General features: G+C 44.1%; 1 protein-coding gene across 3 annotated transcripts in view; it reads left to right on the top strand.

Moving 5' to 3' along the window:
* The window catches only part of LOC110536281 (netrin receptor UNC5D), a 218,415-nt gene that overhangs the window by 144,662 nt on the left and 52,164 nt on the right, over positions 1 to 21,589 (top strand). For all 3 annotated transcript variants that reach the window (XM_021621993.2, XM_021621994.2, XM_021621992.2), the window contains exons 3-4: positions 7,957 to 8,100; positions 8,902 to 9,005. In XM_021621993.2, the coding sequence (XP_021477668.2) occupies positions 7,957 to 8,100; positions 8,902 to 9,005 (248 nt within the window). The remainder of the gene's footprint in view (positions 1 to 7,956; positions 8,101 to 8,901; positions 9,006 to 21,589) is intronic.

Here is a 21,589-nt window from a genome sequence, read left to right as displayed (position 1 = left end):
AGTGATCTAGCTAAATTTGACTTAAATTTACTTGAAAGTTTATGGCAAAACTTTAAAATGTCTGTCTAGCAATGATCAACAACCAACTTTACAGAGCTTGAAGAATTGTTAAAATAATATTGTGCAAATGTTGTACAATCCAGGTGTAACGCTCAATGAGTGAATGGGTGTGGAGTCAGGCGCAGAGAGCAAAGGATGCGGGAAAAAAAACACGCTTTAATGTCCAAAAAAATCACAGGAACAAAATAGTATACCCAACACAGGTATAACTACAAAACAAAATAGTACCCTTATGTGAAATACTAGGACAGCGAGAAAACCCAACAAAACACTAACACCTCTCACAAATACAGAAGAACAAGCCCGCACAAACAGAAGCGGGCTAAACGAAGTTAAATAACCCCACCCTAACAACCAAACAATGAACAGGTGAAACCAATTAGACAAAACCAAACGAACACGGAACAAAGGATCGGTGGCAGCTAGTAGACCGGCGACGACGACCGCCGAGCGCCACCCGAACAAGAAGGGGAGCCACCTTTGGTAATATACTTGACACCAGGTCTGCAAAGCTCTTAGAGACTTATCCAGAAAGACACACAACTGTAATTGCCGTAAAAGGTGATTCATACATGTATTGACTCAGGGGTGTAAGTACTTGTGTAAATTAGATATTTCTGTATTTCATTGCCAATAAATGTTCTTTCTAAAACAGGTTTTCACTTTATCATTATGTGGCATTGTGTGTGATCACATTTTAATTCTGACTGTAATACAACCAAATGTGGAATAAGTCAAGGGGTATGAATACTTTCTGATGGCACTGTAAGTATTTATGATGTTATGGATGGACTGCTCCTTTGTATTTGTATGTATTATGTATCCCTGTTAGCTGTTGCCATGGCAGCAGCTACTCTTCCTGGGGTCCAGCAACATTAAGGCATACAATTTAAAATATTACATGACATTACATTTCATAACACTTTTCACAACACATTAAGTGTGTTCCCTCAGGCCACTACTCTACAACCACATATCTACAATACAACATCCATGTGTATGTGTGTGTAGAGTGCATATCTTATCATGTGTGTGCTTGTGCCCGTGAATGCCTCTTAAAAGTCTCCTCTGTTCCATAAGATGTATTTGTATCAGTTTTTTTTACTGATTCTACTGCTTGCATCTGGTGTGGAATAGAGTTCCATGATGCTGTTAAGATCTATGCTTCCCACTACCATCTTTTGTGTTTTTAATTAAGCTAGAAACCTTAGTTGCTACATTAATTGTTTTACTTATACATTAATTATACCCATTGATTCTTGAATAATTTAAGTTATTAACTGTCATACTCCCATCAAAACCCTAAATATAACCTAAATATAACCTTGTTTTATTCCAATGTTTGTAAACAATGTAAATCTGAACAAACACTTTATGGCCTCCACATGGTTAAAACTATAATTTTGATATCATGGATGGTCAGTCCTTACATCCATAGTTCTGTCTATGAATGGTTACATTTTACCAAAACAGAGGCAGGGTGTCTGCTTTGTTATTGTTTAAATTAAAGATTCTAGCTTTAACCTAGTTTAAATCTCCTTCCTTATCAGGTGTAAATAGTCGATATGCTGAAGGGAATCACACACAAATGGGCCCCATATAGACCCATATATTCCATTAGGATTCAATGTCCACGGATTGGAGAAAAATCACTGACCTTTCTTGTTGAGTCTGTGCATAGTGAATGTTATCGTTGGTGAGCAGTGAGCAGACAAAGTCGTTGCTGTCTCTTACATAGATTGGAGGCACATGGAGAGTGGCAGTTCCTGGCCGGTCTGGGCACTATGGGGGAAGAGAGGCCTGAGAATAGCAGATAAACAACCCCGGTGGTCACACAGACACACACACACCTGCCAGGAAACCCGGCTGCGTCTAATTCCCTGACCATGTTACCTTCCCTCTGTCCTTGTTCACTTCCCTTCATGGAACTCACTGAGACAACTGGGTTGGTGAAAGCAATAGCTCCGCTAGCACCTAGTTTTACACCATATTAGTTTCACATAATATCCAGTCTTGTCAGATCAGTGAAGGAGTGTAAATGAGGGCAGATGGAAGTGAGCACATTTCTTGAATGAGACACAGGAGAGTCCAGGGGAACAACAGCATACAGGCAGCATACAGGCAGCATACAGGCCGAAAACAGGCAGCATACAAGCTGCAAACATTCAGTGGCACTATGTTTCCCCTCAGCACAGGCCTTAGCCTCACCACACACTCAACCCTCCTACATCAGAAGTGTTGCAATGCTTTTGCCACTTTTGCCACTAAAGTGAGGATTGATGTTCCTTCGTGACTCCGTTAATGGGGTTGTTAACTGAATGTGCCCAGACAATACAATACACCTCACACACATACCGTACCTGTATATCATAGGCTCCTTAGAGGGGGGAAATACATTTTACCTCAGGTTTCAACTAGTCCGGTGCCGGTGGGTTGTGTTGTAAATGTCTACTTTTTTTATCACAGAAAAAGGAGCTTTACCTTTTTTGTTTGGATTACTATTCTGTTTTGACTTCCATGTCAGGCAGGACTGGATGTATTGGGGTCTGTGTTATACAGAGAGGTCTGAAATTATTGACACCCTTGATAAATATGAGCAGAAATGACTGAATAAAATAAATAATTAAAATACTGAGATATATTGTAATTAAAATACTGAGCTATCCACTGATGTGTGTGGCCAGAGTTCTATTTTCATGTCATTTGGACCAAAGCACCGGTTCCAATCCAAGTGCCAACTCAAACTTCATGCGTTTGTTGGACGACTTGAAAATAGAGCTCTTTACCACACACACCTATGAAACCCTTCTTCCATCGGCAACAGACAACAGTATGATATTGCTTATTGCTTTCCTTATCTACGCACAGATGGAGACAAAACCCAACATGCAAACTTCTCTTCCAATATTTCCTGTGTGGGTGGGTGAGGTTTTAGTTATCTTTCCCCTATTGCAGTACAATGCCTTTTTTTAATAGGTTTACTTACTAATTATTTCTGATTATAATGCTGTTAGTGGTCTGTGTTTATTTTTCCAGACTTTTGATCTAATTTAAATAGGATATTATTTTGTGAAGATGTATAGAAGAGACTTGGCTCTGTCAGTGTAGTTGGCCTTATAATTAAAGAGTTAAACAGTGAACATTGGGCCTAATTGATGTGGCAGACAAAGGCCTCGTCTGGATATATCCCCAAATGCAGGTGAACATTCTGTAACTAAATATTTTGTCTAGTAGATATGTTTGTTAGTGTGTGTGTTTGTGTCTGTGGGCTGAGAATAAAGGGTACATGATTTCATAATAGATGTTCTGTATTAATTATGCGATAAGTGCCTGTCATTGTTTTAGATGGGCCTTTTTTAGAGCAGTACCTGCATTTAATGGTCATCATTTATTTGTGGTGACATGACTGTGCTAATGCTGTTTCTCTCCTCAGCTGAGAGGTGTTTTGTCCTTAATTGCACTCAGTGTTCACATGTACCATAGCTGCCTTGGTAGACTGGGATACTCACTTGCATGCACCTCACACATCCACCCACCCACCTACCTACACACACACAATTAACCTCACTGCAGTAAGTCAAAACTACTTAAAGTGCAACTGAATGCAAAATATAGACTCTGTGGCATTGATATTACTAAAACGTTTATTCAAGTGCCAAAATGAAATAAAAGGTCTAAGTAAGATCATTTGGGTCATAAAGTCAGTATTTTCTAAAACAGAGTTTTGTGAGATTTGTTTAACTGAGGTCGCCATGACTTAAATTAGGGTTAGGTTTTGATTCCAATCCTGCCCACACGGGACCACTGCCTGGCACAGTCTAATCATGGTTGGCAATAATCAAATCATCCTGATCACAGCTGCCCGGTGTGCTGCAGTGAAAGCTATCCAATTGCTCACCAGAATCAACCTACAACCCGCCCATTTATTTAGAGACAGTCTGAAGCGCCTCGGATTTATTTAGAAAATAAATGAAACAAGACATTGTCGCAAATGTTATGTTGAAAGAATAAGAGTTTTTTCTAAACGGCTTGGGTTTTCTCCAACTAAAACATCCTCACGCTCGTGAGCTAATCTTGGCATGACACACACAACTTTCATTCAAAGATGGCTATATTTAGAAAGCAGGAAATGCATTACGAGCGAAGCATGGGATTCCCTGACCAATCACGTTCACACTGTCAAGAGGGACAAAAAACATTACTGCCTGGATACGATATAGAAAACATAAGACACCCATATCAAGCCACACCACCAAGACACATCTAGTTCCTGTTAATGAGCACCGGAAAAGCGCAGGTGGAATCGGTAAGTTGAGCCCCTCTTTAATGTGGCAGATATTGATGAAGGTTCAAATGATTGCTGTAAGATATGGTCAAATACATCACCATACTTCTCTCTCATTTATGTGCAACACTTATTGAAAGCAACAAGATTTCCACACATCCATTTTTTAAGCCAACCCACCCTTGTTAAACAACTTGAGCAGGAGGCAGAAAGCCTGGTGTTGACAGAGGCCAGTAACAGGCTCTCAGAGGGTGGGAGGATGTGTTAAAAGGGAATGCTCATTGGAGACATCAACATGCTAGCACACTGTGCAGGTGAAGTAGTGATGGCTAGTGCACTCCAGAGGACCTTTGACTTTGTACCACCCACCACCAAAGAGCCTTCCAGGGGATTCTGGAAGGGAAGTGTAGCTCGGGGCTTCTTTCCAACTGCACCGCAGGGAAACCCAGACCTGCAGGAGAGTAGGAGGCAGGCATTGATGGGAATTGTAGTGGTTTGAAACACTACAGATAATTGTCTATGTAGAACATATTATGAAGAATAATCAGGCTTAAGCCAATGCAAGCCATGTGCCAGTATACAGATATAACCTTGTTCCAAATCTCACCTGTTTTTTCACGATGATCCAAGCCCTCTGAAATTGAAGTGGGATCCGGCCTCTCCCTATGCCATTCCTGTTGTCCAACTCAATAGGCTGAGCCATGGCAAGGCCATAGGGAGAGCGGATTAGCCTTGCCTTGTCCCCTCCAACTAGGCTCACACCACCTTAACCTCCATTCTCATTTTAAAAAAGCCAATAGCCATGGCTTAAGTCTCTCTCTCTCTGTCTCTCGCTCTCTCTCTCTGAAAAATTCTGCCTTTTGGATGACTTAGTCACTGCGAGAGCCACTTGGATAAAGAATAAAGCAGAGTGGGGTGGAAGAAATCAGAGGTTTAGTTTAATAAGTCCTGTCAATGGTGTTCCGCCTGTAAACAAATAGGGATGACAGAGTGCCGAAGCTCGGGTCTGTCGCTCAGGCACACCACCTGTCCCGGACGGTTAAGTCCTCAAGGAAACGTGCCCCTCGGAGAGATGCCGGAGAGTGCAGGACCTGCCAGCTTCCATTAGCATATTGCTCACAGTGTTTCTTTTTTGGGGGGGATTATGTGCAGTCATTAGTCATGATTTTCTCTCCTGTCTCTTCACCCCCACTCTGTCAATTGCCATATCTCTGCAGGGGAATTCTGAATTATGTTTGTCTCACTAAGTGAAGTGCTGGTTGGCTGTAGTGGTGGTTTTTTGTTCATCTCCAGAGTGGCATGCTCCACGTGTTCCAGTAGAATTCAAATTTGTTTGGAGGAGAGCAGGGGACCGAGTTCCAACAACATTTTTGCTGTAAAATCTGTTTGGAGACTAACAGTCAGCTGAGGTTGTTTGTTATCATCCATACACTACTTTCCTCACAGCCTCAACATAATATAGGGTAGCTGATTTAGTTCTTAGTGGCATGATTGTTCCTATACATACAGCTGACCTTTAAATATGTATCTTGTTCTGTATCTTCAAGCAACAGCATTAATCTAGGGACATGTTCCTGCTGCTATTCAGTGTTTGGTGGTGTTTAATTATTATGTATTCAAAAGTCTGAAATGCAGTACATGGTGTGCTGGTGTGACTGCCAACGAGCATGTTAGAATAGGCTGCATTTATTGTTGTGTGCAGGAGAGGAAACCCAGAGGAGAGGACGGGGTGCTGAGAGACTAGGGTTATGTCCCATATGGCACCCTATTGCCTAGTGCACTGTATAGTTCACTAGGTAATAGCCCATACCGCCCTCGTTAATAGTGGTTCACTGTGTAAGAAACAGGGCGCCATTTGGCACGCAGCCTAGATTGGTATTTTTCTGTCCCAAGCCTCACACGTTACATCTTTTCTCTAATCCTATGTTTGGGAGGGCTGCAGGCTATGGAGGCTCTGAAAAGGAGGAAAGAAAACACATGACAGGTCCCTAAGCCCATGGCTCAGATAAAAATGGAAGCCTTTATCAATACAGAACTATATAACAGGTCTGCAAAGATTTCAGCTGGGGAGGTTTATGTTGCGGCGCTAAGAGGATTTCATAGGGAGACTCCATTGGTTCGGACATGCTTTAATGTGCTTGTTCTAAAAATGTACTAGGTTTGAATTGTGCTTGCTATGCTTGTGTAACTATGGTTCATGCTAGGGGTACTCAACTCTTACCATATGAGGTCCAGAGCCTGCTGGTTCTCTGTTCTACCTGAAATTGAAACCACCTGGTGTTCCAGGTCTAAAGCGGGCCCTGATTAGAGGGGAACCATGAAAAAATGCAGTGGAACTAGCTTGGAGGTCCAGTTGATTTTGAGGGGTTTATACTATGTGTTATTGTGTCAGGGTAACCTTTATTTATTTACCCCTTTTTTGTGATATCCAATTGGTAGTTATAGTCTTGTCCAATCGCTGCAACTCCTGTACAGACTCTGGAGAGGCAAAGGTCGAGAGCCATGCGTCCTCCGAAACACAACCCTACTAAGCTGCACTGCTTCTTGACACACTGCTTGCTTAACCCAAAAGCCAACCGCACCAATGTGTCGGAGGAACTAGCAACCCGAGTCAGCGTGCATGCGCACCGGCCCGCCACAGGAGTCGCTAGAGCGCGATGGTATAAGGACATCCTGGCAGGCCAAAACCTCCCCTAACTCGGACTACGCTGCGACACAGCCCGGGATCGAACCTGAATCTGTAGTGACGCCTCTAGCACTGTGATGCAGCGCCTTAGATTGCTGTGCCACTCGGGAGGCTGTCAGGGTAACTGTTACATCAGCGTTTTCCAACTCCAGTCTTCCAGTACCCCCAACAGTACATATTTGTGTTGTGGCCCCAGACAAACACACCTGAATCTAATTGTCAGCTAATCATCAAGCCCTTGACAAGTTGAATTGGGTATTTTTGTCCGGGGCTGCAACAAAATGTGTGCTGTTGCGGGTACTGGAAGACTGGAGTTGGGAAACACTGCTGTACATATAATATTATTTTTGAAGCAGGTCTGATGTGAAGCTTGTCTCCCAACCCTCTCCTCAGGGAACACCTGATTAACTGGCACATCTGATTTAATTAGTCAACTTATCCACAAGCCTTTGACTAATTTAATCAGGTGTGCCAGTTTAGGTTTAAAACTAAAATATTAAATGTCCAACCAACTTTTTTTGTTAGCGGTATTAGGCATTACACACAACAGAGAGAGTCTTTGAAGGCTGCCTATTTCATCTGTTATGCACTTTCAATATCCAAGCAGAGAGCCAGAGGACAGGGAGAACAGAATCACATTAGGCACTCACTGATTGGGGCAAAGTGTCAGGCCTCCTAAAAGCCTAATGTATTTTTACCACAATATTGATTAGTACTACCAGACAGCTATGTGTATAGTAAATATTTGATCCAGTCCCATCCCACTCCCTTAAAGATCTCTCAACAACAGTTAGGGCACTCTAAGGACTCCAAGGACTGAGCACCAGAGGTCCTGTATATGTCCTCGGTACATTGTTTCTTTCTCCAAAGAACATTTGATCCAGACAGTAACTTCACTTACTGGCTGTTTCTTTCCCCCATGCAGGGCTGAAGGTGCGTGAGGTGTTGATCAACGTGTCCCGTCAACAGGTGGAGGACTTCCACGGCCCAGAGGACTACTGGTGTCTATGTGTGGCCTGGAGCCACCTAGGCACCTCCAAGAGCCGCAAGGCCACGGTCCACATCGCATGTGAGTAGCCTACTACAGTATTGTATCACCCATAGTAGTTTTTCCCAATCCTATTCCTGGGGACCCAAAGGGGTGTTTTTGTCTAGCACTTTATTCTTGATTCAACTAACCAACTCATCAAGCCTTTAGTTTAATCAGGTGGGTTAATGTTAGAGCAAAAACTAAAATGTGCACCCTTTTTGGTCCCCAGGACCAGGATTAGGAAACACTGACCTATAGAACTTACATGGTAAAATAACAGTTAAATAAAATAAAAATAATGACCTGAAATGATATTCAGGTCAGTTATGCCATTGTGGGTGGACTGGTGTCATTTTGAGTGTCCCCGTGAGTTTACCAGTCAAATTTCAATGGTCAGAGACCGAGTTTCTATGTCCGTTCTACTCATTATATTTATAAAGCACCTCAGTCTCACATTATGGCTCGTGGCCAAAACTGCACTGCAGGACTAGATGGATAGAAAGCCGACGTGCAACTTAGCAAAAAAAAATGATCCCCATGACATATACTTTTAAGTTTAATGGGCATATATGTATGAATATGTACTCATCAGCCAGTGTAGTCTATCCTCCAAATAACCTTGGCAACCTGCAGACAGATGGAGCCGGGGAGGCAGGAAGGAAAGGAGACCACCTCCTGGTTCATTCAGACCCGTTCCTCACTCCCAAGGTTGATGTCATGTCCAAACTAAGGACAGGGTAAGGCAGGGAGAGTCAGTGGCAAGTGGTGTTAGTGATGGGGAGATTGAGGGCAGGCTGGGCATGGGGTGGACTGACAGCAGGGTGTTATCTCCCCACACAGACCTGAGGAAGAACTTTGAGCAGGACCCCCAGGGGAAGGAAGTTCCAATCAAAGGGATGATCGTGCTGCACTGCCGCCCCCCAGAGGGAGTGCCAGCAGCAGAGGTAAGACCCCAGCTTCCCAGCCCTTAACAGTTATGACCCCTCCAACAGTGTAGGAGCCTCTCTGTGCAGGGAACAGCTTACCTTACACTCCAGGCTGTTGAGAGGCTCTAGAATAAAGCATTTCAACTCTTATGCAGCAAGGGGAAAACTGTCTGCTTTGAACACATATTTATTCCCGACTGTGTTGTGTCAGCTGTAGGCATACACTACACACTGTGATTTTTTTTACGATGACAGTGTTATTGGATGCACTGTTCAAAATAAATGTGCATACAGTATTATTGAAATGCAGTGTCTAGAGTTAATCAGTATGAACTATAGCTCTGTGGTGCATGTGTGGGTTTGAGTGGATTTTGGCTGTGGGTAACCTGTGAGTTATGAATGATTCAGCGTGGAGAGGATGGTGGGGGTGATGCCAGCCTGGTTTGTGTACCAAATGGCACCCTATTCCTCATGTAGTGCACTACTTTCAATCAGAGCCCTATGGGCCCTGGTCAAAGGTAGTGCACTATATGGAATAGGGTTCCATTTGGGATGCAGACCAGGCTGAGAAGAGCCCAGAATCTCCTCTCCAGTCCTTTGTCAACATAAATGAGCTCAGCCAGAAGTGAATACTGTATAACACAGAGCAGGCGTTCACAGCCCAGACCATTGTACAGTACCCACCTCTTCATGAAATATTGAGATTGCAAGTGTAGTGTGAGGTTTTTGGGAGCCTTTTTTCGGCAGGCTGGCTGACTGTGGGATGGATGCTGCTCCCGCTCCTGCTCGCACCCCTCTCAGCTCTAATAGAATGTGAGTTGGTGTCTTTGATGCACTGTAAACATCCCTCTGGAGGAACGTGTTCAGAAACTCCTTCGGTCAGCAATGATGTCGAGGCAAGCTAATAAGTCGCTCGGAATTGGATACATTTTGCATCATTGTGGCTGAGACCGCTTATATTAGCCTATGCCTGGCACTTTGGGAGAGGCTGAGATTGTCTCCTAGCTCGGCTCTCTGGAACATTACTTGCATAAGGGAAACGTAACACTGGATTTACTGCTCTGCTCTCAACTTGGCTCTCCATCTCACTTCAAATTTTTTCAGGCACACATTTTTTTTAATTTATTTTTTATTTTATTTTTTTTTACCCCCTTTTTTCTCCCCAATTTCATAGTATCCAATTGTTAGTAGTTACTGTCTTGTCTCATCGCTACAACTCTCATACGGGCTCGCGAGAGTTGAAGGTCGAGAGTCATGCATCCTCCGAAACACAACCCAACCAAGCTGCACTACTTTTTAACACAGCGCGCATCCAACCAGGAAGCCAGCTGCACCAATTTGTCGGAGGAAACACCGTACACCTAGCGACCTGGTCAGCGTGCACTGCGCCCGGCCCACCACAGGAGTCGCTAGTGCGCGATGAGACAAGGATATCCCTACCGGCCAAACCCTCCCTAACCCGGACGACGCTAGGCCAATTGTGCGTCGCCCCATGGACCTCCCGGTCGCGGCCGGCTGCGAAAGAGCCTGGGCTCGAACTCAGAGTCTCTGGTGGCACAGCTAGCACTGCGATGCAGTGCCTTAGACCACTGCACCACCCGGGAGCAGGCACACATTTTCAAGTGAGGCTGTTAAGTGAGTTGCTTTGAAAACACACTGCATTTTGGCATTTTATTCTCATTCAAATCAGATATCTATGGACATTGCAAATGTGCTGAAGCAAAGAGCAAGTCAATACTCTTAATTTTATTTTTAAGATTAAGTTTCAGAGGTCGTTTTTAAATTTCACTTCATAAGGGGTTTCATTAAAATATATATCCAACTTCAGTCATTGAGGTAACCACGCACATTAGGAATAGAAGGAGAAGTATAAAATGTTATATTCCTATACACCACAAGAATAATAATACAGCCTACTCATACCACTTTTATTTTGTTTGATCTGCCATATGTTGGAATTATTTTTACCATTTTAGCACCGCAGCTTAGCGAAGTTAACAAAGTCAAAAATGTGTGAGAGAATAATTGACTGTGGTTTCCTATTTTTTCATCATAACACATTTACTCTTGTATTAAAGAAGTAATGAATATTTTAATGAGGAGTGTGTATATGGGTTAGATGTATAACGTTTCAAATCATTTGGACTGGAGCCGACATCAGAAAATCTTGAATAATGAACCCATTCTAGGATCATCTGAAAGGAAAGTGAAATGAACAGTCAAACTATAAACCACCACACTTAATTTATGGAATGAAAATATCTTAATGTGAAATTAAACACATTGAACAGTCTCAGAAATGGGAACCCAGACCATGACACAAAATACTGAACAATTTCAGGGCTGCATCCCAAATGGCACCCCATTCTCTAGTAGTACTACTTTTGACCAGGGCCCATGGAGCACTACACAGGGTATCATCTGGGATGCACAAGATGATAATTCCAAGTGTTTCAAATGTAATTATTCATAAATGGAAGAAAAAAATCACAGAGAAAAGAACACTGGCGTGCTGCTGTGATTATTTGTACTACATTCTACCTCCAATACTGCTTTTGACTAATTTAGCCAATTGAAGTGAAAAGGAACAAAAGGCACTAAAACAGCTTGTTAAACTCTTAGTGCATTTCCATTGTGGCAAACAATAAATATATTACATTCCACATGTAATTGCCTTCCTTTCTTGTTAGTTTCTTCCAAAATACACAGACTTTACTATTGCCATCAAAGTAATTGGGTGATACTATTGATTCACTGTAACTAATTTCAGTGAATGAGCTACTTTTTGCTACAATACCATTCCACATTCAGCCTTATGTGCTCGCTTCGAGGCAAGCAACACTGAACCATGCATGAGAGCACCAGCTGTTCCCTCCCACTTTGATCTTGCTCACCAATGTCTAAATGACTATCGTCCCCCGTAGCACTCACATCTGTAGCCATGAAATGCTTTGAAATGCTGGCCATGGCACACATCAACATCATCCCAGACACCATGGACCCACTACAATTCACATACCGCCCTAACAGATCCACAGATGACGCAAACTCTATTGCATTCAACACAGCCTTCTCCCACCTGAACAAGAGGAACACCTATGTGAGAATGCTGTTAATTGATTACAGCTGTATTCAACAACATAGCGCCCTCCAAGCTCATCACTAAACTCAGGACCCTGGAAATAAACACCTCCCTCTGCAGCTGGATCTTGGACTACCAAAACATTTCTGCAGTATTGAAGGTCCCCAAGAACACAGTGGCCTCAATCATTCTTAAATGGAAGAAGTTTGCAACCACAAAGACTCTTCCTAGAGCTTGCCGCCTGGCTAAACTGAACCATCGGGGCTGAAGGGCTTTGGTCAGGGAGGTGACCAAGAACCCTCTGACAGAGCTCCAGAGTTCCTCTGTGGCGATGAGAGAACCTTACAGAAGAACAACCATGTTTGCAGCACTCCACCAATCAGGCATTTATGGTGGAGTAGCCAGACGGAAGCCACTCTTCAATAAAAGGCACATGGCAACCCACTTGGAGTTTGCCAAAAAGCACCGAATGACTCTCTGACCACGAGAAACAAGATTCTCTGATCTGATGAAATTAAGATTGAACTCTTTGGCTTGAATGTAAAGTGTCATGTCTGGAGGAAACCTGGCACCATCCCTCCGGGGAAGCATGGTGCTGGTAGCCTCATGCTGTGGGGATGTTTCAGTGGCAAGGACTGGGAGACTAGTCAGGATCGAGGGAAAGATGAATGGAGCAAAGTACAGAGAGATCCTTGATGAAAACCTGCTCCAGAGCTCTCAGGACCTCAGACTGGGGCGAAGGTTCACCTTCCAACAGGACAACGCACACAGCTAATACAACGTAGGAGTGGCTTTGGGACAAGCCTCTGAATGTCCTTGAGAGGCCCAGCCAGAACCCTGACTTGAACACGATCGAACATCTCTGGAGAGACATTAAAATAGCTGTGAAGTGACGCTCTCCATCCAACCTGACAGAGCTTGAGAGGATCTGCAGAGAAGAATGGGAGAAACACCCAAAAAACACAGGTGTACCAATGTTGTACCCAAGAAGACATGAGGCTGTTATCGCTGCCAAAGGTGCTTCAGCAAAGTACTGAGTAAAGGCTCTGAATACTTATGTAAATGTGATATTTCAGTTTATTTTTAATACATTTGTAAAACTGTCTAAACTATTTTTGCTTTGTCATTATGGGGTATTGTGTGTGTAGATTGATGAGAAAAAAAATCATTAATATTTGAATAAGGCTGTATCGTAACATGTGGAAAAGGTCAAGAGATCTGAATACTTTCCGAATGCACTGTATATACACTACATTACTAACAGAATGTGGACACCTGCTCGTCGAACATCTAATTTCAAAATCATTGGCTTTAATCTGGAGTTGGACTCTCTTTGCTGCTATAACAGCCTCTACTGTTCTGGGAAGGCTTTCCACTAGATGTTAGAACATTGCTGCGGGGACTTGCTGCCATTCAGCACTGATGTTGGTGATTAGGCCTGGCTCACAGTCGCGGTTTCAATTCATCCCAAAGGAGTTCGATAGGGTTGAGGTCCTGGCTCTGTGCAGGCCAGTCAAGTTCTTCCACACCAATCTGAACAAACCATTTCTGTATGGACCTCGCTTTGTGCATGGAGGCATTGTCATGCTGAAACAGGAAAGGGCCTTTGACCAACTGACTTCTTGATAAGGCGGAATTCTATGACGGTGCCATGTTGAAAGTCACTGAGCTTTTCAGTAAAGCCATTCTACTGCCAATTGTCTATGGAGGGCCTCCCGGGTGGCGTGGTGGTCTAAGGCACTACTACCAATTGATTACCACGAAATTGGGTAGAATAAAAGGGCAATTATTTTTTATATAAAAACATATATATTTTTTAATTGCCTATGGAGCAATGTTCCAACAAGTAAGCATGCCCGTGTGCTCGATTTTTATACACGTCAGCAACGGGTGTGGCTGAAATAGCCGAATTCACTAACTTGAAAGGGTGTCCACATACTTACGTATGTGTGTATGTGTGTGTGTGTTATACAGTGGCCATATCTACCTCAATTACCAAGTTATTGTTACTCATTGTGTATTTATTCCTTGTGTTAATATTTTGCTATTCTGTCAACAACAACAAAAATCTCTCTGCATTTTTGGGAAGGGCCCGTAAGTAAGCATCTCCCTGTTATTCTACACCTGTTGTTTATGAGGCATGTGACAAATACAATTTTATTTGATTTTATTATGTGCCATCATGCTTCTTTCCAATTCCCTAGCTCTGCCCCCGCTGTTAATTCCGCACAGGTCAGAGCAAACTCTCAAAGAGAAAATGATGAGTTTCATTATTAAGCCAAGCAATTACATTCCCCAGTGTGGTCGGGCAGTGCAGTAAAGAGCTCAATTTTCTTTTCTAAGATAAGACAGATCTGGGTGGAATAGTATTGTGGTGCTGCCACGTTGCTCAGGGGAGGAGAGGCGGTATTTGGGAAGCAACAGGAAGGCGGACTGGCTACACAACCGTGCTTTGTCTTCCCTATCTTTTTTGATTAACCCTCCTGAGTGGCAAACACATTAGCGGTGGAGATAGCTCCGACACAGCCCTCCCCTCCCCTGTCTGCATGTATGTCTGGTTCACACAGATATGAACACATAGAGGCATGCAAAGTTCAAAGACTTTGATTCGGCTCAATCTGTGTGTGCGTGTGTGCGTCTTCGTGCGTGTGTGTGTGTGCGGGTGCGTCTTTGTGCGTGTGTGTGTACATCTCTGTTCGTAAACCTCGGGGTGGATTACTAACACACTTGGCGTTCGCTACTGACTCTGTGTTCAGTGGGGCTACATGACATCTCCCAGTCCCTGGGGCTCGTCTGTCATAGTTGTTTAATTCTTGTAATTGTCTTGATGAGATACACAGGAATGAAAAAAGTTACCCCACCCACACTGTCACAAGCTCCACCACGTGTATCTATAGACCTTCCATGGCTCCTCAGCACAGTTGTCTGAAGGGGAGCACTACTAACTCTGTGTCTCAGATGGCACCCTATTGCCTATGTAGTGCACTACTTTTGACTAGGGCCCATAAGGGTCTAGTCAAAAGCAGTGAGCTATATAGGCAAAAGGGTGCAGTTTGGACACAGCCTGTGATTCCCTCAGAGAATCAGCCATGACATGATGCATCAGCATTTCTATGCTTTTACCTGTTGAGCTATAGTAGGTTCCCAGGATAGTAGGGAAGAGACAAAGACACAGCCATATACTAGAGCCTCACCTAGAATGTGAGTGTCACCTAGAAAAGAAAATCTGCACACTCTCATGGCTCCAATGCAATACATTTAATATAACAACATTTTCACAGCTATGCTGCCAATTGTCACCCACCTACTGTATAGGTCTCAGATTTGTATCTTTATATGGCATGATGACAGCTGATCTTCCTGGGGTCCAAAGACATTACAAACATAAGACTTTACAAGATGTTACTGTCACCGAGGTTTCAGTGTCCTCTCCGCTCTGCTCCAGGAGATCAGAGGTCCTCCCACGTCCCCACAGATACACATGGCCTCGGCCTGGAACCCGGTTCTCCATCAAGCCTGTGACACTGATGGCCACCTCCTAATTGAAACAAATGTGCCAATTAGGCAATTCATCTCTCACATCCTCCGCCACACACTTACAGGGCTAATTTGTATTTGTCCCCGCCACACTTTCTTTTTCCTTCTCCTTCCGTTTCTGCCGGGTGGATCTTTTCATCATTACCCTAAGGATGTTAGCAGTGGCAGGCGACAGCCCGGTAATGTAGAGCAGGTCCTACAGCTCAGTGAGGGCCGGGCGGATTGTGCCACGCATTAATTGCCTCTTTCAACTCGCAAATTTCCCCTGATGAAATTGAAATAAATACATAAAGAGGGAAACACTCCTCTGCCACCGCTACCGCCGGCTCTCTTCCAGTGACAGATTGTTTTAATCATGAAACATTAGAGTCAATCCCCAGTCTTTTCCTCCCCTTATCTTCCTACTTTAGTACATTAACTGCTTGCCTCTGATGCCATCTTGCTAAAGGGTATCTTTTAATTGCGCCTTGGAATCTGGAATCCATTGAAGGGGATTTCCAAGTCTTGTTTAAAGTGAAGGGAAACAAGGCTTCAGCTATTCCTAGTTCTCCTGTTTCTAGGTCATAAAGTATGGTACTCATTGACGTCAGAGAGGTTGTACATCAGAGTAGATCTGCGGAGGAGAATACAATAGGCCTATCTATGAAATATGATTGTGTGTGTATAAATATGTGCATGCAGTGCAATACACTGTGTGCTAGATATTTGGGACACCAGCTCTTTCCATGATATAGACTGACCATGTGAATCCAGGTGAAGCAAATGATCCCTTGTTGATATCACTTGTTAAATCCACTTCAATAAGTGTAGATTTGTATTTGTATTTATTATGGATCCCTATTAGCCAAGGCAGCAGCTACTCTTCCTGGGGCAAAAAAATTAAGGAAATTATACATTTTAAAAACATTGCAATACATTCATAACAGATTTCACAACATATTAAGTGTGTGCCTTCAGGCCTCTACTATACTACCACATATCTATAACACAAAATCCATCTATACATGTGTGTATAGTCCGTATGTTATTGTGTGTTTGTATGCATGTGTCTATTGTCGTGTCTTTGGCATCATTAAACTGAAGACTGTTAGTTTATCAAATCAATTCTCTGTAATTATTATTATGTGATTAACTAATCAGGTAAATGTAATTAACTAGGAAGTCGGGGCACCAAGGAAAATATTCAGATTACAAAGTTACAATTTTCCTAATATACTGTAACTTTCAGATATTTTAATATCTGATCAATTAGACTTCTAATGAATGAGTTATTCTTTACCTCACGTTAGTCTCATTCCAAACATCGAAAATTGTTGGTTATCTGCACGAACCCAGTCTTCACTATGAGTCATCCATACATCAATTGTCTCAATCATTTATTTATTAACTAACTAAATAGTCACAGAAATGCACACGCAAACAAACAAAGTAGATCTGGTTACAAGGAAATGATAGGGGATGTGCCCTGGTGGGCTAAACCGGCATTGGGGCTTGGTAGACAAAGAGACTGAGAAGGGCGCGAAAGATGCTACAAAGTTGACAATTATAACCATTGAAATGCTAATCCTTTGCACATGAACGCTCATTCATTCGGGAATAATTGCAATCAATATATATATTTACACTCAGTGTGTCATCGTGATCTCTGTTGGAAGTTCATCCGCCCCTCTCTCTGCATCTCTGGAGTCTTTGGTTAGAATGGCTACTTCAGAGTAATATTCAGAAATTTTGTTATAGAATAGATGTTTCTGCGGTTGTCGGCCTTCGCATTCAATGGTATAGAATTCCTTGCTGCAGACTTGTAATTAGTATCAAAGATTTGCTCTTATTCTGTCGGATCGATAGTCTCAGAGTTGAACCTTTCTAGGGTAGGCATTCCGCTAGCGGAACCCCTCGAAAACATTCCGCTGAAAAGGAAGCGCGTGAAATTCTGATTATTTTTTTTGAAATATGTAACTTTCACACATTAACAAGTCCAATACAGCAAATGAAAGATAAACATCTTGTTAATCTACCCATCATGTCCGATTTCAAAAATGCTTTAGAGCGAAAGCACAACATATGATTATGTTAGGTCATAGCCAAGTCAAAACAACACACAGCCATTTTTCCAGGAAAAGATAGGAGTCACAAAAAGCAGAAATATAGATAAAATGAATCAGTAATCTTTGATGATCTTCATCAGATGACACTCATTATCCCCTGTCTATTTATACCCGTGTTCTCTGTTTGTCTGTTGCCAGTTCGTCCTGTTTGTCAATTCAACCAATGTTTTGTCTCAGCTCCTGCTTTTCCCCAGTCTCTCTTTTTCTCGCCCTCCTGGTTTTGACCCTTGCCTGCCCCAACTCTGAGCTGGAGCCTACGAACGGGCCACGGCTGACCCAGCAGACTTGCACCAGCTCCGCAACGCCATCTCCTCCCAGGGAGCCACCATTGGTTAGGCACGAGGAGTTGCCTCGCGTTCTGATGGAAGGGTTCCAGGCCGTGACCTAACGTCACAACCTAGCATTGGACACATTGCGGGAGCAATTCCGTAGGTTGCCTACTATGCAGCCTACCACGACGGTATCCTCCCAGCCCCTCAGTAACCCGGCTAGTAGCAGCGCCGTCACCCCAGTTTTCCGGGAATCCCTTTTACCTCCCCCAGAGTGCCAGAATGGAGATGCTACAAGATGCTACAATGCAGGTGCTTCTACACCTGCATTGCTTGCTGTTTGGGGTTTTAGGCTGGGTTTCTGTACAGCACTTTGAGATATCAGCTGATGTAAGAAGTGCTATATAAATCGATTTGATTTGAGATTCCAAAACCTGCCGGGCCTTTCTCTCCCAGTGCTCCCTCGTTTTTGAGCTGCAGCCTTCTTCGTTCCCATCAGACTGCTCGAGGATAGCGTACATCATTACGCTGATGTCTGGGAGGGAACTCGCCTGGGCGGCCACAGCGGTGTGGGAGCAACAATCCACCGTCTGCCTCAGTCTGGAGGTATTTGTGGCGGAGGAGAGAAGTTTTCAAAGCTCCGGTATCTGGGAGAGAGGCTGGCCAGAGGTTATTCCAGCTTTGGCAGGACTCCTTAAGTGTGGCAGACTATGGAGTGGATTTCCGCACGCTAGCAGCGGAGGGTGCCTGGAGCCCGGAAGAGCTGTTTGACACATTCCTGCATGGAGTATCAGAGGAAGTAAAGGATGAGCTTGCAGCCCGGGAACTACCGGTGAAGCTCACTCATTTGGTTTGACCATCCGGATCGATGGATGGCTACGGGAACGTAGGAGGGAGAAGAGGTCTGATAGAAGTCCCAATCGCTCACTCAAGGATCCCACCTTGTATCTGATGGACTCTGGAAGTCCCCGGCGTCTACGTCCCCGATAGGATCTGAGCTTACCCGAGTTCCTCCAAGAGCCTCTAAAGATTGCCGATGTACCTCTTCCCGAGCCGATGCAGATCGGCAGGGCTAAGCTGTCTCCAGCCGAACACGTACGCAGACTTAACACCCAGCATTGTCTGTATGTGGTACTGCCGGTCATTATGTGTCAACCTGTCCCTTAAAGAGACCTAGCTCATTGGTAGGAATGAGTACCCAGGTGGGTCTTAAGGACAATTTAGCTTCTCCCCCTACTCGCCCCCCTCTCAATGCCACCCTGCTGTGGGGCGACCAGTTCAAGTCTCTCCAGATACTCATCAACTCGGGAGCCGATATGAGTCTGATGGACGTTACCCTGGTGTCCGAGCTGGGCTTCCCAACTCAACCCCTCTCCATTCCCATGAATGCGCTGGACGGGCGTTCTATAGACTGGGTCACCCACCATACCACCCCCATCAACCTACGAGTGTCGGGGAACCACAGCCAGACGATCCAAATCGTGCTAATTGAGTCTCCACAGGTTCCTGTGGTATTGGGATTCTCTTGGCTCCAGCGACACAATCCCTCGATTGACTGGTCTACTGGTGCCATCATGGGCTGGAGCCCTTTCTGCCACACTCATTGCCTGAAATCAGCTCTGCCTGCCCCGGGACATCTTCTTGGGGGCTTGGAAATTGCCCTGGACCTCTCTGCCATTCCCGCGGAGTACCAGGACCTCTGGGAGGGGTCCAGTAAGTAAGTAAGTAAGGCCCGGGCCACTTCGCTTCCGCAACCCCGACCGGTACCCAAGGATGTTAAGCCGGATGCAATGGCACGCCGCTATAACCTCACGGACACACTCCCGGAAGCCGAGACCTTTCTCCCCTGCTCCAAGATCATTAACCCCTCTGCTGTTCGCCCTCTGTTGCCCCGTACCCACTGTATACTTCCTACTTGAAATCAAATCAAATCAAACTTCATTTGTCACATGCGTCGAATACAACAAGTGTAGACCATTGTGTGAAATGCTTACTTACAAGCCCTTAACCAACAGTGCAGTTCAAGAAGAGTTAAGAAAATATTTACCAAATAGACTTAAGTAAAAAATAATCATAAAAAGTAACACGGAGGGCATAGCGGGAATTGTTATAAGCGTCCGGATTAGTCTCCTGCTCCTTGAAAGCTGCAGCTCTAGCCTTTAGCTCGATGCGGATGTTGTCTGTGATCCATGGCTTCTGGTTGGGATATGTACGTACGGTCACTGTGGGGATGATGTCATCGATGCACATATTGAAGAAGCCGGTAACTGAGTAGGTGCACTCTTCAATGCCATTTGATGAATCCCGAAACAAATTCCAGTATGTGCTTGGAAAACAGTCCTGTAGTGTAGCATCCGTGTCATCTGACCACTTCCGTATTGAGCAAGCCACTGGTACTTCCCGCTTTAGTTTTTTCCTGTAAGCAGGAATCATGAGGATATAATTATGGTCAAATTTGCCAAATGGAGGATGGGGGAGAGCTTTGTATGCAGCTCTGTGTGTGGAGTAAAGGTGGTCAAGGATTTTGTTCCTCTGGTTGCACATGTGACATGCTGGTTAAAATTTGGTAAAACTGATTTAAGTTTCCCTGCATTAAAGTCCCCGGCCACTAGGAGCGCCGCTTCTGGGTTTTCTTGTTTGCTTATGGCCTTATCGCGTTGGTTGAGAGCGGTCTTAGTGCCAGCTTCGTTCTGTGGTGGTAAATAGACGGCTACGAATAATATAAATGAGAACACTCTTGGTAAATAGTGTGATCTACAGTTTATCATAAGATACTCTACCTCAGGCGAGCAATACCTCGAGACTTCTTTAATATTAGACGTTGCGCACCAGCTATTATTGACAAATAGACACACACCCCCAGCCCTCGTCTTACCAGATGTAGCTTCTCTGTTCTGCCGGTGCATGGAAACTCCCGCCAGGTCTATATTATCCGTATCATTTCAGTGAAACATAAGATATTACAGTTTTTAATGTCCCGTTGGTAGGATAATCTTAATCGTAGGTCATCAATTTTATTTTCCAATGTTTGCACGTTAGCAAGAAGAAAAGATGGCAGGGGGAGTTTACTTGCTCGCCTACAGATGCCCAGAAGGCAGCCCAATCTACGGCCCCTTTTCCTGTGTCTTTTCTTCAAAAAAATTATGGGGATCTGGGCCTGTTCCAGTGAAAGCAGTAAATCGTTCTCGTCGGACTCGTTAATTAAGGAAAAAGTTTCTTCCAGTCCGCGGTGAGGAATTGCTGTTCTGATGTCCAGAAGTTATTTTCGGTCATAAGAGACAGTAGCAGATAAATGATGTACCAAATAAGTTAAACTAACAGAATTGCACAATAGGTTAGGAGCCATGTTCTTCAGCGCCATCAGGTCTTCATCACATTTTCATGTGTCTAGATGTAAATCCATGTCTCACAGTCCTTGTCTCCTGTTTCCAGGCCCACCCCTCTCCCCCGTCTCATCGATGGCCATCCGGCATACAGGGTGAGACGTCTCCTGAAGGTTCGACCTCTGAGCAGGGGTTTCCAGTACCTGGTTGACTGGGAGGGTTATGGCCTGGAGGAGAGGTGCTGGGTCTCCGCTAGGGACATCCTGGACCCAGGCCTCATCTTTGA

The sequence above is a fragment of the Oncorhynchus mykiss genome, chromosome 11, assembly GCF_013265735.2.
Source record: "Oncorhynchus mykiss isolate Arlee chromosome 11, USDA_OmykA_1.1, whole genome shotgun sequence".
NCBI classification, from domain to species: domain Eukaryota; kingdom Metazoa; phylum Chordata; class Actinopteri; order Salmoniformes; family Salmonidae; genus Oncorhynchus; species Oncorhynchus mykiss.
This window is presented reverse-complemented; position numbering and strand designations above follow the sequence as displayed.